A 13462-nucleotide genomic window follows, 5' to 3' on the forward strand; every position below is an offset into this window, starting at 1 on the left:
ACTATTATTTCAGCTACAAACTGTAGTAGGAAGGAGTCAATGCAAAAGTAGTCACTAACGTTTGTCTATTTTTGTTTTTACAAAAGATGAATAAAAAAAACTGTTGTCTGTCTATAGCTTTGCCTCTTGACGGAATACAACTTATTAACTGCTATACAAAGATTTACCACAAAAATGTTGTAAATATTTCTGTAAGGGATTCACTGATTATACAGACTAAGGTGGGACTCGTTATTACACTTCAGTTGTGGAAGAATGAGTTCAGAACACAGGCAAAGCCGGGAAAAGGACTGATGTGGTTTCTCTCACACATCTCTACCACAAGGTGGCATCGGAAGGAATTTGATTTACAATAAATTGCAACCCCATGCACGGTCTTGAAAACATGTCCATATATATAATTGACCACATTATCACTTGAAATTTTCTTACAGGTGGTTTCATTAAATGCACATTATTAAGTTGCAATATTCAACATGAATGAAAAAATACAAAGAACTGCATCTAATGTCAGATTTCTTTGTCAGATTTTGCAATCAAAGTCTAAATAATTATTTTATGGTCCTGTAAAATATATTTATTAAGCAGAGCACTAATGATGATGATCTCCCTTTGCACCAAGGCAAGCCAAACCGCAAAAATAATACTGTTTTGTTGCAGGTTAGGAGAATTTAAGCAGCAGGTAATGAGACGGAGGTTATGGTTGGTGTTAGGGTTAGCGAAAATGCTCTCCTAACCTGCTACGAAAATCACTTTGTATCGAAGTGAGAGATTGCGCCTCCGGTCCTCCCACAACCGAGGTGAAAGTTCAGCAGTGCGCCTTGTAAAATGGCGGCTGAATTGACCAGAGAGTGGAGCGATGAGCAGCTCAAAAGTGATGATCTATCCAAAAAAGACGTTATTAAGTTCATTCAGGACAATGCGGCCCACTCGGTATGTTTTATGTTTGATCAATGCATGCATTGATTTAACAGCGCTATCTAAAACGCCATTGCTCACTTTTAGTGCGCACGCATGGTGATATCAGTTACCTCCGCATTGGTGCACCACTGCCAATTTAGCTTGATGCTAGCTTGTTAGCCTAGCATGTAACAGTTCAAAATGGCATGCATGTTTAGTCCCATTCGTTCTGTATATCACCATGCTGTGTCAAGTTTTTTTGATACGACTACTTATTTAACTTTGAATATATTCTTCGCCGTTGGGCCAACCGGTAGCAAATGCGTTGTTGCACCAGACCGTAAACAACAAGCTACGAATCAGAGATGGTGTTTTGGGTTAGTCTGGCTAACACCTCAAATCAAGGTGTAGGCTAAACAGTAATATGCTTACGTATAGGCCTTCCCCAACAATGCAGAATATATTTAAAAAATAATTTATAATAATAATTGGGGGGAAAACAAGGAATAAATACACAATGAGCAGTGATAGCTTGGCTATATACATAGGGTATATGTAGGTAGGTACAGTGCATTCGGAAAGTATTCAGACTCCTTTACTTTTTCCACATTTTGTTAAGTTACAGCCTTATTGTAAAATGTATTAAATATATTTTTCCTCCTCAATCTACACACACTACCCCATAGCAATAAAGAGAAAACAGGTTTTTACAATTGTAATTATTTTTTTAACCTATTTATAGAAGTATTCAGACCCTTTGCTATGAGACTCGAAATTGACCTCCAGTGTATCCTGTTTCTACAACTTGATTGGAGTCCACCTGTGGTCAATTCAATTTATTGGACATGATTTGGAAAGGCACTGTCTATATAAGGTCCCACAGTTGACAGTGTATGTCAGAGCGAAAACCAAGCCATGAGGTAGAAGGAATTGTCCGTAGAGCTCTGAGACAGGATTGTGTTGAGGCACAGATCTGGGGAAGCTTACCAAAAAATGTATGCGGCATTGAAGGTCCCCAAGAACACAGTGGCCTCTATCATTCTTAAATGGAAGAAGTCTGGAACTGCCAATACTCTTCCTGGGAGACTAGTCAGAATGGAGGGAAAGATGAACAGAGCAAAGTACAGAGAGATCCTTAATGAAAACGTCCAGAGCGCTCAGGATTTCACACTTGGGTGAAGGTTCACCTTCCAACAGGACAACGAACCTAGGCACACAGCCAAGACAACACAGGAGTGGCTTCGGCAAGTGTCTCAATGTCCTTGAGTGGCCCAGCCAGAGTGTGGACTTGAACCCGATTGAGCATCTCTGGATAGATCTGAAAATAGCTGTGTAGTGACGCTCCCCATCCAACCTGACAGCTTGAGAGGATCTGCAGAGAAGAATGGGAGAAACTCCCCAAATACAGGTGTGCCAAGCTTACAGTGTCATACCCAAGAAGACTTGAGGCTGTAACTGCTGCCAAACGTACTGAGTAAAGGGTCTGCATGCTTATGTAAATGTGATATTTACTTTTTTTATTATTAACTCTGCAACAACAACAAAAACATCCCTTTTTCACGACCCTGTCTTTCAAAGATAATTCGTAAAAATCCAAATAACTTCACAGATCTTCATTGTAAAGGGTTTAAACCCTAACCCATGCTTGTTCAATGAACCATAAACAATGTATGAACATGCACCAGTGGAACGGTCGTTAAGACACTAACAGTTTACAGACGGTAGGCAATTAAGGTCACAGTTATGGAAACTTAGGACACGAATGAGGCCTTTCTACTGATTCTGAAAAACACCAATAGAAAGATGCCCAGGGTCCCTGATGTGGCCAGGGCAATAACTTCCAATGTCTGTACTGTGAGATGCTTAAGACAGCACCACAGTGGCAGACCACATGTAACAACACCTGCACAGGATCGGTACATCCGAACATCACACCTGCAGGACAGGTACAGGATGGCAACAACAACTGCTCGAGTTACACTGAGGAATGCACAATCCCTCCATCAGTGCTCAGACTGTCCGCAATAGTCTGAGAGAGGCTGGACTGAGGGCTTGTAAGCCTGTTGTAAGGCAGGTCCTCACCAGACATCACCGGCAACAACGTCGCCTATGGGCACAAACCCACCGTCGCTGGACCAGACAGGGCTGGCAAAAAGTCCTCTTCTCTGACGAGTCGTGGTTTTGTCTCACCAGGGGTGATGGTCAGATTTGCGTTTATCGTTGAAGGAATGAGCGTTACACCGAGGCCTGTACTCTGGAGCGGGATCGATTTGGAGGTGGAGGGTCCGTCATGGTCTGGGGCGGTGTGTCACAACATCATCGAACTGAGCTTGATGTCATTGCAGACAATCTCAATGCTGTGCGTTACAGGGAAGACATCCTCCTCCCTCATGTGGTACCCTTCCTGCAGGCTCATCCTGACATGACCCTCCAGCATGACAATGCCACCAGCCATACTTCTCGTTCTGTGTGTGATTTCCTGCAAGACAGGAATGTCAGTGTTCTGCCATGGCCAGCGAAGAGCCCAGATCTCAATCCCATTGAGCACGTCTGGGACTTGTTGGATCGGAGGGTGAGGGCTAGGGCCATTCCCCCCAGAAATGTCTGGGAACATGTAGGTGCCTTGGTGGAAGAGTGGGGTAACATCCCACAGCAAGAACTGACTAATCTGGTGCAGTCCATGAGGAGGAGATGTACTGCAGTACTTCATGCAGCTGGTGGCCCCACCAGATACTGACTGTTACTCTTGATTTTGACCCCCCCTTTGTTCAGGGACACATTATTACATTTCTGTTAGTCACATGTCTGTGGAACTTGTTCAGTTTATGTCTCAGTTGTTGAATTTTATGTTCATACAAATATTCACACAAGTTAATAAGTTTGCTGAAAATAAACGCAGTTGGCGGTGAGAGGACGTTTATTTTTTTGCTGAGTTTATTTATCTTTGCAAAAATGTATAGAGACCTGTTTCTGCTTTGTCATTTTGGGGTATTGTGTGTAGATTGGAGAGAGAAAAAAATACAAATGAATACATTTTAGAATAAGGCTGTAACATAATGTAGCAAAATGTGGAAAAAGTCTGAATGATCTGTAGATATGTACATATAGGTAGGGTTAAAGTGACTAGGAAACAGGATAGATAATAGACAATAGCAGCAGTGTATATGTCGGTGTGAGTGTGGTGGTAGAGTCAAGAGTTACTGCAAAAAGGGTCAATGCTGATAGTAAGGGTAGCTGTTTGCTTGGGGGTAGAAGCTGTTCATGAGCCTTTTGGTCCCAGACTTAGCCCTCCGGTACCGTTTGCCGTACGGTAGCACAGCAAACAGTTTATGACTTGTGTCTTTAACCATTACACCGCCTGGTATAGAGTTCCTGGATGGCAGTAGTTCGACCCCTCTGTAGCGCATACTACTTAGTGCAAGGACGCTGTCGGTGTGTTCAAAGTGTTAGTCCTCTGTCTTCCGTCTGTTTTGCATAAACGTGCTGTAATATGTCTGTGGGAACCCAAACCTTAACAGTTTTTATTAATTTCATGTTTGAACTTTTTTGTTTTGAAGAAAATAAAAAATATTGCACTGATATGAAAAATATTTTCCTTATGTTTCCAAAAACGTACTACAAGCTATGCGTTTTTAAGTGCAGGGGCTCTTAACTTCCCTGTCCAGAAGATACCTTCATTAATAGACACAAAAAGTAGTTAGTCTATGAATGGGCTCGCTAACACCTAAATCGACGTCAATGTGTCCCATGAGTCAGGCTTGTTTTTTGGTCGCCAATTTTGGGAAAGGATAATGCCAGAGCGTCAATTTGCACCAAAGGGTTGACTGTTACTTTCATGCCACAACTACCCTCTTTGACATCATTACTTTTGTTTTCCAGTTTCTTGCCGAGCACAAGCTGATGGGAAATATCAAAAATGTTGCAAAAACGGCAAAGAAAGAGCAACTGATTATTGCCTACAACGACTTGTTCGAGAGCAAGGTAGGTGGACAAGATGGCTGGGAGTGATGCATATTTTAGAAGCATATGGCATGACATTATAAGATGTCCATTATGAATGACAACATTGTTTTTTGTTTGTTTGTGCAACTACCAGAGGTTTTTAGGGTCGGAACCCATTGAAGATGTGACGGAGCATGTGAAAAATGTGAAGATTGACGACAAGCCCAAAGAAGTCGTGGAAGTCGCGGACGAGGTAAACGACCCAATGTTTGAAAAGCTTTTCCCGCTGAAATAAGCATCGGGGTAAAAGTGCTACATTTTGTATTTAAGTTGGAACAAATCTCGGAAGTTACTGCATCTCCACTACATCCAAACTCCACTGGCGGTCGGAATAATTGTATTGTTAAAATGGTCACTTGTGTTATGCATTTCAATTCCCAGGGTCCTCCTAAGTTCTTCAAGTCTGTGCTGAAGAAAGGAGACAAGACTAACTTCCCTAAGAAGGGAGACAATGTGAGCTGTTGGTACACTGGCTCCCTGGAGGACGGCACGGTGTTTGACACCAACATCCCTGCAAGTAAGTGTTCTCTCTTACACACACATGCAGACTATCTCTGTCTCAAACACACATATTGTCACTGTCACATGCACTCCCTCCTCCTCAATTGCCTTTCTCTCATTGATGCCAATAGTGATTTTACTGTTTCCTCTGCCCTCCCCTCTCCAGCTGCCAGAAAGAAGAAACAGAGCAAGCCACTGAGCTTCAAAGTTGGCCTGGGCCGGGTCATCAGAGGGGTAAGAGAGGGGAGATTGATGTTATATTTCGGGCTTCTGAGTGACGCAGCGGTCTAAGGCACTGCATCTCAGTGGTTTCAAATCCAGGCTGTATCACATCCGACCGTGATTGGGAGTGCCATAGGGCGGCGCACAATTAACTGACTTGCCTAGTTAAAGGTTCAATCTGATATATATATGTATGTGCCTTATTGCAACCATTTCCCTTGTGAAAAATAGATTGCAACAGTTATCACTAAGTCTTATGATAAATGTTTTTCTCCCGCAGTGGGATGAAGGCATCCTAACGATGAGCAAAGGTGAGACGGCCAAACTGGAGATTGAACCAGAATGGGCCTACGGGAAGAAGGGACTTCCTGACTCAAAGTATCCTTTACATTGGAACATCATGGGAACTATGGGCTAATATTTAACTAGGAGATTCAAGTTGAGGCTTCACTTTCTGCTATGTTTTACACCACCAGTGATGGTCAGGACGATTGCCAATCCTCCGAGAGGAGTCTTCTCCTGTACGATGGCTCTATCGTAGCTTTGTCGATACTAATTGAATTTGAGCTGGATTTCTAACCACCAAGTCTTTTAAAGTGGAACTATAAAGTGAATGTCTCCCTCTTCGAATCGATATGCAACTGTTTCCTGTGTGCTTCCCTTAACTCTCCCACCACCAGAATCCCACCCAACGCAAAGCTGATCTTCGAGGTTGAGCTGGTGGCTGTCGATTAACGGCAGAAACCAACTCCAGGGCGCACTTCTCTCCGTGGACGGGGAAAACGCGGTAGTCACCAGATGGCCATGCGCAAAAGGACAGAAGTGGCTTTCATTGTCAGAACTTTGAAGAACCTGTAATATATGGTCTTAATTTACATTTAAAGGTTTTAGTCTGGTTGTTTCAAGTCTTTTTCTGCTTAAGCCAAGTCCTTTATCATTGTCTTGGCATGTTTGGCATATTGTCTGAAGCAGGAACAGACGTGGGACCAGGTTAGGGTTATTTGTGCCTAGTTAGGTAGGTGCTTTACTTCTGCCCTTTCCAGCATGGCCAGATGGTGACGACCGGGCAACACTGTACAGGCGGGGCATCCTTTCTGACAAGTTACACACCGCAGAGGTTTTATTCCTGTTTTTTGTTTGTTTTTATTGCATGTATAATGTTCTTGTAAAGATTAAACCAATTTTGGAGACTAAATTGACATATTGCATCTGAAGTCTGGTTTTATTGTGCACCTTCAGTAAGTGTTTGAATGGTCAAGAAAACTGGGCATCAGTGAATGGTTTGGAAGTAAGTTCCTGCACTTGAAATCAGACGTATGATCAAGTTTCAATGTCACATGCACAAGTACAGAGAGACGCATTTCTTTTCACTGAACATTGTAAATATGTTCCTGGAACTGAATGACCCTGTATATAGTATGCTTGCTTTTTTGTTCCTCTTATTTCTAATTTAAATGTATTGATTAATGCATTGTTGGGTTTAGAGCTGGCAAGAAAGGCATTTCACTTGTGCATGTGACAACTTAACTTGACAGCGCCAATGGTATGTCATCAGATGTCATACCTGGCATTTTTAAACTGAAGGTGGGCAGTTTCATGTAGTAGTAGCACACAATTGCCATCTGGGCCACAATATATATTTTTTAAACAGCACTGGTTGTGTTGACAAACGTTGTGCTTTGACTCCTGCTGAACATGGCCTAATTCTTTTTGGAAATGTATACTTGAAATACTATTTTTAGTATGAAGATTTATACTACACACGAGAAGTCTACCCTCAAGTCACTTTGGATAGCTGTCAGAACTATATATAACTCCTCTTGGACTATCACATGGTGTTGGTATTTCCAGTTTGATGTTCCTTAGTGTCCACATCAGAGGACTTGACATGGACCAACAGCGCCTCTACTTCCTAAGGCAGCTGAAGAAATTTGGCATGCCAACCAGTGTCCTCTTCAAATACCGCTGCGCCATCGAGAGCATCATGGCCTGGTAAGGGAATTGCTCCATCCACAACCGCAAGGCCCTCCAGCGGGTGGTGAAGACGGCCCAGGTTCCCACCCACTTGAAACGGTGCCCAAGGAAGTCCCGCAGCATCAAGGACCCCACATGAGCTGTTCAGCCCTTAGTGTTAGGCAGATGGTATCAGACCTCATGCTCTGATACCAACAGGCTCAGAAGGTCATTCTCCAAGCCATCAGTAATGCTACACAACTTAAACATTTTCTCTGATACATGTAAATATTGTTACTACCTGTATTATACTTCTGAGCCATTTACTTTGCAACAATAAGAAAACAAATGTATGAACATTGTCGATATAGAACCTGTAAGCATTTCGTTGGACCGGTGTATACTCCTCAAACTCAACTCTGGACCTTGAAGCCAGTTTCAACTCTTACCCTATGGAGGTCCAGATTCCGCTGGTTCTGTTCTACCTGAATTGCACCCGCCTGTTGTCTCAAGTCTAAATCAGTCCCGATTAGAGGGGAATAAACATTTTTTTAAATGCTGTGAAACTGGCTTCAAGGTAGTCTAGTTTGGTTATACACCATATGTACTAATAAAACATTACATTTCCAAATAAATCATTAGTAACTAGAACAGGATAATTCACATTGGCCCCCAAGCCAGTTCAACTGCATATTTAAATGTTTTCCCTCTAATCAGGGACAGATTTAGATTTGGGACACGGTGGGTGCAATTATCATACAACAGCAAACCAGCAGTACTGCAGCCAGGCTCAATCACTTGTCCGAACAATCCTTTCTATTTCTATATTATCAAGCAACCCTGTGTCAAAATGCATAATCACCCAAGAAATTACACAAGTTGTTCTTTAGTCTAAGCCAAATTTTTATTCTGTACAGGAGGAAAACCTTTCAGTGGGTCAAAATGAAAGGGTGTGATCACAAGCATTCTCCTGGGGGACAGTGTTTTTAGGAGTTGGCGTTGGGGCCCTTCTTCTTGCCGAAGGTGGGCACAACATTGACGAAGCGCCTGTTGTACTGGATGCGGCGCTTGGCACGACCAGTCTTCTTTTTCTTCTTCTCCTGTTTGTCAACCTGAAGTGATAAGAAGAGAGAGTGCTACTATGGTCACTACTCTGCAGAAATACATTACATTTAGCAGACACTAATCCAGGAGCTGTGATGACTTTCAAACAACCAGACAATGTTACAACTGCCACAAGATCAACTACAAAATCATAGCCAACTAACAATCTAAATATTTATATTTTAAATGCAGAAAGTGTCTGCTGACCTTGGGTGTCTGTCCCCTCACTTTACCGGCACGGGCCAGGGAGCCATGGACCTTTCCTGGTGGAGAGAGAAACCAAAGAGTGATTATTCCAAGTGAACATACAGCAATGGAACTAATGACAATAGAAATTCATAGTATCTTTAAGTAAACTACTGATCTGGAACTGTATGTGCAGCAGGTGGTCTAGCGGTTAGAGCATTGCACCAGTAACCAAAAGGTTGCCTTTTCAAATCTGAGTCAACAAGGTGAATAATCTATTGTTCTGCCCTTGAGCAAGACACCTAAGCCCCCACAACAGCTCCCCAATGTGGTAGCCCCCCTGAATTTCCCAGATTCAGACAGGTTCTGTTACAAGCAGAAGTCAAGTTTCGGTTGGGCTGTTTGTGCAATTGACAATAAAAACAAGTACCAGAAATCCTATTAATAAGTAAAAACAAGGTGTCCACCCTATTTCTTTCAACAATCCAATCCTCTTGTGTGATTACTTTCAGGGTGGGAAGGAAGCATTTTCAAAGTATTCAAAAAATCAGGCCATATTTGATGCGCCGTCATTTTGAGAACTGACCTCCCAGCAGTCTGCCGGCCACCTCCAGGGTGCAGTGCTCAGAGATGCCACATTCCACCAGAGAGGAAGCATCCTCCAGGGGGGAGCCGGCCAGCAACAACACCTGGTCCTCCACTAGGAGACCCTCCAGACTCTGGACATGGACCTGAAACCACACACAATGGTTTGATCCAGACAATTTACATACATGTAACAATCCAGACAAGAGCATGCAGAATACGATTGGTGGCTGTGGTATTGTAGACTCCAAACAGTACACCAGTTACCATTACACAATTAACATTTTCATTGATGTACCCTAGCTTGGCCTCACCTTGAGATCTCGGACAGTCTCCTGTCCTGTCACCTCAAGGGTGTGAGTGTTCTGGGCACGCAAGAAGAGCTGCATCTTGATGCTGTGGATAGGAAGAGATGGCCAGTTAGCTTCCAGTATGAAAACAGCAGGCAGGAAGTGGGGTGTCATCATTAGTCCACATGTGACTTGAATCCCCTCTAAAAAGCAATCATGACTGAACTAGGCTTGAAGAGAGACAACTTAAGCAGGCAATATGTCAAACTATTTGTAGATATCTACAAATCAATAGATAGCCATTTAGGAACCAATAACTACAACTTTGCAGGAACGAGAGCAATGCTAGCTAGTTAAATAGCCAACTAGCTAGCATCGCAGTAAGGTTGAGGAATGATGAAGTTCACTGGCTAACGTTAGCTTAAGTTGTAGTTAAGACAGTTAGCCCGGCAATACGTTTTCAAATCAGCAACATGACAAATATGTGAAAATAAGTTTGATTATAGGACCATATGTATTATACTACACAATTATAGTTCGCTAGCTAAGCATCCATACGTGTTTGATTAGCGACAGTTCCTTGATTAATGTTAGTTAGCGTAAGCTAGCCACGAGGCATGCGGTTTCAGAAAAATTATAAAAAATTGCCAAATATAAGGCAATCCAAAAAAACTATTGTTCGTCGTGGATGGTAAAGTACTTACGACCAATATTCCGACCTGATATGTTGTCTCTAAAGTGTATCAAATTAAACATTTCCTCTCATTTTGCACAGGCCTTACCTCGTTTGATGCTAGTCGTTCAACACTATGTTAAAAAAGGACTGAGGGAGCGTCGGCGCTGCGCATGTGTCAATGTGTGACGTCGACAAGAAGAGAACCATGGAGATCCTATTAAATTACTAGAGGAGTCGTGTCACAAACCCTCAATTTTGCGTATTGCAGCGTGAATGTCAGCCATCTTGGTCAGGGAGAAATTCCAAACTGGTCTAGTTGGGAATGAATGGCAGTAGAGAGAGGCATGCTTTTAATTATGAAGAAAAGTAAAAGGCATGCGATGTATCATCATGTATATCATGTATCTTCGTCCGCCCACGTGTTCTCGCACACCCCGAGAGCTTCTGGTCAGCGGGGTGGTGGCACCGGGATCCTCATCTCTCCCAAGTGGTCATTCTCTCTTTCTCCCCTTACCCATCTGTCTATCGCCTCCTTTGAATTCCATGCTGTCACAGTTACCAGCCCTTTCAAGCTTAACATCCTTATCATTTATCGCCCTCCAGGTTCCCTCGGAGAGTTCATCAATGAGCTTGATGCCTTGATAAGCTCCTTTCCTGAGGACGGCTCACCTCTCACAGTTCTGGGCGACTTTAACCTCCCCACGTCTACCTTTGACTCATTCCTCTCTGCCTCCTTCTTTCCACTCCTCTCCTCTTTTGACCTCACCCTCTCACCTTCCCCCTCTACTCACAAGGCAGGCAATACGCTCGACCTCATCTTTACTAGATGCTGTTCTTCCACTAACCTCACTGCAACTCCCCTCCAAGTCTCCGACCACTACCTTGTATCATTTTCCCTCTTGCTCTCATCCAACACTTCCCACACTGCCCCTACTCGGATGGTATCGCGCCGTCCCAATCTTCGCTCTCTCTCCCCCGCTACTCTCTCCTCTTCCATCCTATCATCTCTTCCCTCTGCTCAAACCTTCTCCAACCTATCTCCTGATTCTGCCTCCTCAACCCTCCTCTCCTCCCTTTCTGCATCCCTTGATTCTCTATGTCCCCTATCCTCCAGGCCGACTCGGTCCTCCCCTCCTGCTCCGTGGCTCGACGACTCATTGCGAGCTCACAGAACAGGGCTCCGGGCAGCCGAGCGGAAATGGAGGAAAACTCCGCCTCCCTGCGGACCTGGCATCCTTTCACTCCCTCCTCTCTACATTTTCCTCTTCTGTCTCTGCTGCTAAAGCCACTTTCTACCACTCTAAAGTCCAAGCATCTGCCTCTAACCCTAGGAAGCTCTTTGCCACCTTCTCCTCCCTCCTGAATCCTCCTCCCCCTCCCCCTCCTCCCTCTCTGCAGATGACTTCGTCAACCATTTTGAAAAGAAGGTCGACGACATCCGATCCTCGTTTGCTAAGTCAAACGACACCGCTGGTTCTGCTCACACTGCCCTACCCTGTGCTCTGACCTCTTTCTCCCCTCTCTCTCCAGATGAAATCTCACGTCTTGTGACGGCCGGCCGCCCAACAACCTGCCCGCTTGACCCTATTCCCTCCTCTCTTCTCCAGACCATTTCCGGAGACCTTCTCCCTTACCTCACCTCGCTCATCAACTCATCCCTGACCGCTGGCTACGTCCCTTCTGTCTTCAAGAGAGCGAGAGTTGCACCCCTTCTGAAAAAACCTACACTCGATCCCTCCGATGTCAACAACTACAGACCAGTATCCCTTCTTTTTTTCTCTCCAAAACTCTTGAACGTGCCGTCCTTGGCCAGCTCTCCCGCTATCTCTCTCAGAATGACCTTCTTGATCCAAATCAGTCAGGTTTCAAGACTAGTCATTCAACTGAGACTGCTCTTCTCTGTATCACGGAGGCCCTCCGCACTGCTAAAGCTAACTCTCTCTCCTCTGCTCTCATCCTTCTAGACCTATCGGCTGCCTTCGATACTGTGAACCATCAGATCCTCCTCTCCACCCTCTCCGAGTTGGGCATCTCCGGCGCGGCCCACGCTTGGATTGCGTCCTACCTGACAGGTCGCTCCTACCAGGTGGCGTGGCGAGAATCTGTCTCCTCACCACGCGCTCTCACCACTGGCGTCCCCCAGGGCTCTGTTCTAGGCCCTCTCCTATTCTCGCTATACACCAAGTCACTTGGCTCTGTCATAACCTCACATGGTCTCTCCTATCATTGCTATGCAGACGACACACAATTAATCTTCTCCTTTCCCCCTTCTGATGACCAGGTGGCGAATCGCATCTCTGCATGTCTGGCAGACATATCAGTGTGGATGACGGATCACCACCTCAAGCTGAACCTCGGCAAGACGGAGCTGCTCTTCCTCCCGGGAAGGACTGCCCGTTCCATGATCTCGCCATCACGGTTGACAACTCCATTGTGTCCTCCTCCCAGAGCGCTAAGAACCTTGGCGTGATCCTGGACAACACCCTGTCGTTCTCAACTAACATCAAGGCGGTGGCCCGTTCTTGTAGGTTCATGCTCTACAACATCCGCAGAGTACGACCCTGCCTCACACAGGAAGCAGCGCAGGTCCTAATCCAGGCACTTGTCATCTCCCGTCTGGATTACTGCAACTCGCTGTTGGCTGGGCTCCCTGCCTGTGCCATTAAACCCCTACAACTCATCCAGAACGCCGCAGCCCGTCTGGTGTTCAACCTTCCCAAGTTCTCTCACGTCACCCCGCTCCTCCGCTCTCTCCACTGGCTTCCAGTTGAAGCTCGCATCCGCTACAAGACCATGGTGCTTGCCTACGGAGCTGTGAGGGGAACGGCACCTCAGTACCTCCAGGCTCTGATCAGGCCCTACACCCAAACAAGGGCACTGCGTTCATCCACCTCTGGCCTGCTCGCCTCCCTACCACTGAGGAAGTACAGTTCCCGCGCAGCCCAGTCAAAACTGTTCGCTGCTCTGGCCCCCCAATGGTGGAACAAACTCCCTCACGACGCCAGGACAGCGGAGTCAATCACCACCTTCCGGAGACACCTGA

At 45.0% G+C, this 13462-nt stretch overlaps 2 protein-coding genes across 2 annotated transcripts; one reads left to right on the forward strand and one right to left on the reverse strand.

Moving 5' to 3' along the window:
• The first annotated feature begins 798 nt into the window (after positions 1–798).
• On the forward strand, positions 799–6824 carry LOC115107972 (peptidyl-prolyl cis-trans isomerase FKBP3-like). Its single transcript, XM_029631803.2, has 7 exons — positions 799–933; positions 4780–4881; positions 4997–5095; positions 5284–5419; positions 5570–5637; positions 5906–6003; positions 6306–6824. Exons 1-7 carry the CDS (start codon positions 829–831, stop codon positions 6358–6360), a joined length of 663 nt encoding a protein of 220 aa, XP_029487663.1. The 5' UTR covers positions 799–828; the 3' UTR covers positions 6361–6824.
• A 1633-nt stretch (positions 6825–8457) lies between these two features.
• LOC115107973 (ubiquitin-like FUBI-ribosomal protein eS30 fusion protein) lies at positions 8458–10632 on the reverse strand. Its single transcript, XM_029631804.2, has 5 exons — positions 10526–10632; positions 9768–9849; positions 9455–9599; positions 8890–8945; positions 8458–8690 (listed from the first exon to the last, which is right to left on the reverse strand). The coding sequence occupies exons 2-5, from the start codon at positions 9840–9842 to the stop codon at positions 8565–8567; spliced, it is 402 nt and encodes a 133-aa protein (XP_029487664.1). The 5' UTR covers positions 9843–9849; positions 10526–10632; the 3' UTR covers positions 8458–8564.
• Between the last annotated feature and the right edge of the window lie 2830 nt (positions 10633–13462).

Source organism: Oncorhynchus nerka, linkage group LG24 (genome assembly GCF_034236695.1).
Source record: "Oncorhynchus nerka isolate Pitt River linkage group LG24, Oner_Uvic_2.0, whole genome shotgun sequence".
NCBI classification, from domain to species: Eukaryota; Metazoa; Chordata; class Actinopteri; order Salmoniformes; family Salmonidae; genus Oncorhynchus; species Oncorhynchus nerka.

Excerpts from the sequence above, each read along its gene's own strand:
- LOC115107972 (XM_029631803.2), top strand. The coding sequence starts at position 829 with ATGGCGGCTGAATTGACCAGAGAGTGGAGCGATGAGCAGCTCAAAAGT. Across the intron at positions 4,882-4,996 it reads ACGACTTGTTCGAGAGCAAG|AGGTTTTTAGGGTCGGAACC; the intron begins GTAGGTGGACAA and ends TGCAACTACCAG. Across the intron at positions 5,638-5,905 it reads TGGGCCGGGTCATCAGAGGG|TGGGATGAAGGCATCCTAAC; the intron begins GTAAGAGAGGGG and ends TTTCTCCCGCAG.
- LOC115107973 (XM_029631804.2), bottom strand. The coding sequence starts at position 9,842 with ATGCAGCTCTTCTTGCGTGCCCAGAACACTCACACCCTTGAGGTGACA. Across the intron at positions 8,946-9,454 it reads GGCCGGCAGACTGCTGGGAG|GAAAGGTCCATGGCTCCCTG; the intron begins GTCAGTTCTCAA and ends TCTCTCCACCAG. Across the intron at positions 8,691-8,889 it reads TGAGGGGACAGACACCCAAG|GTTGACAAACAGGAGAAGAA; the intron begins GTCAGCAGACAC and ends TTATCACTTCAG.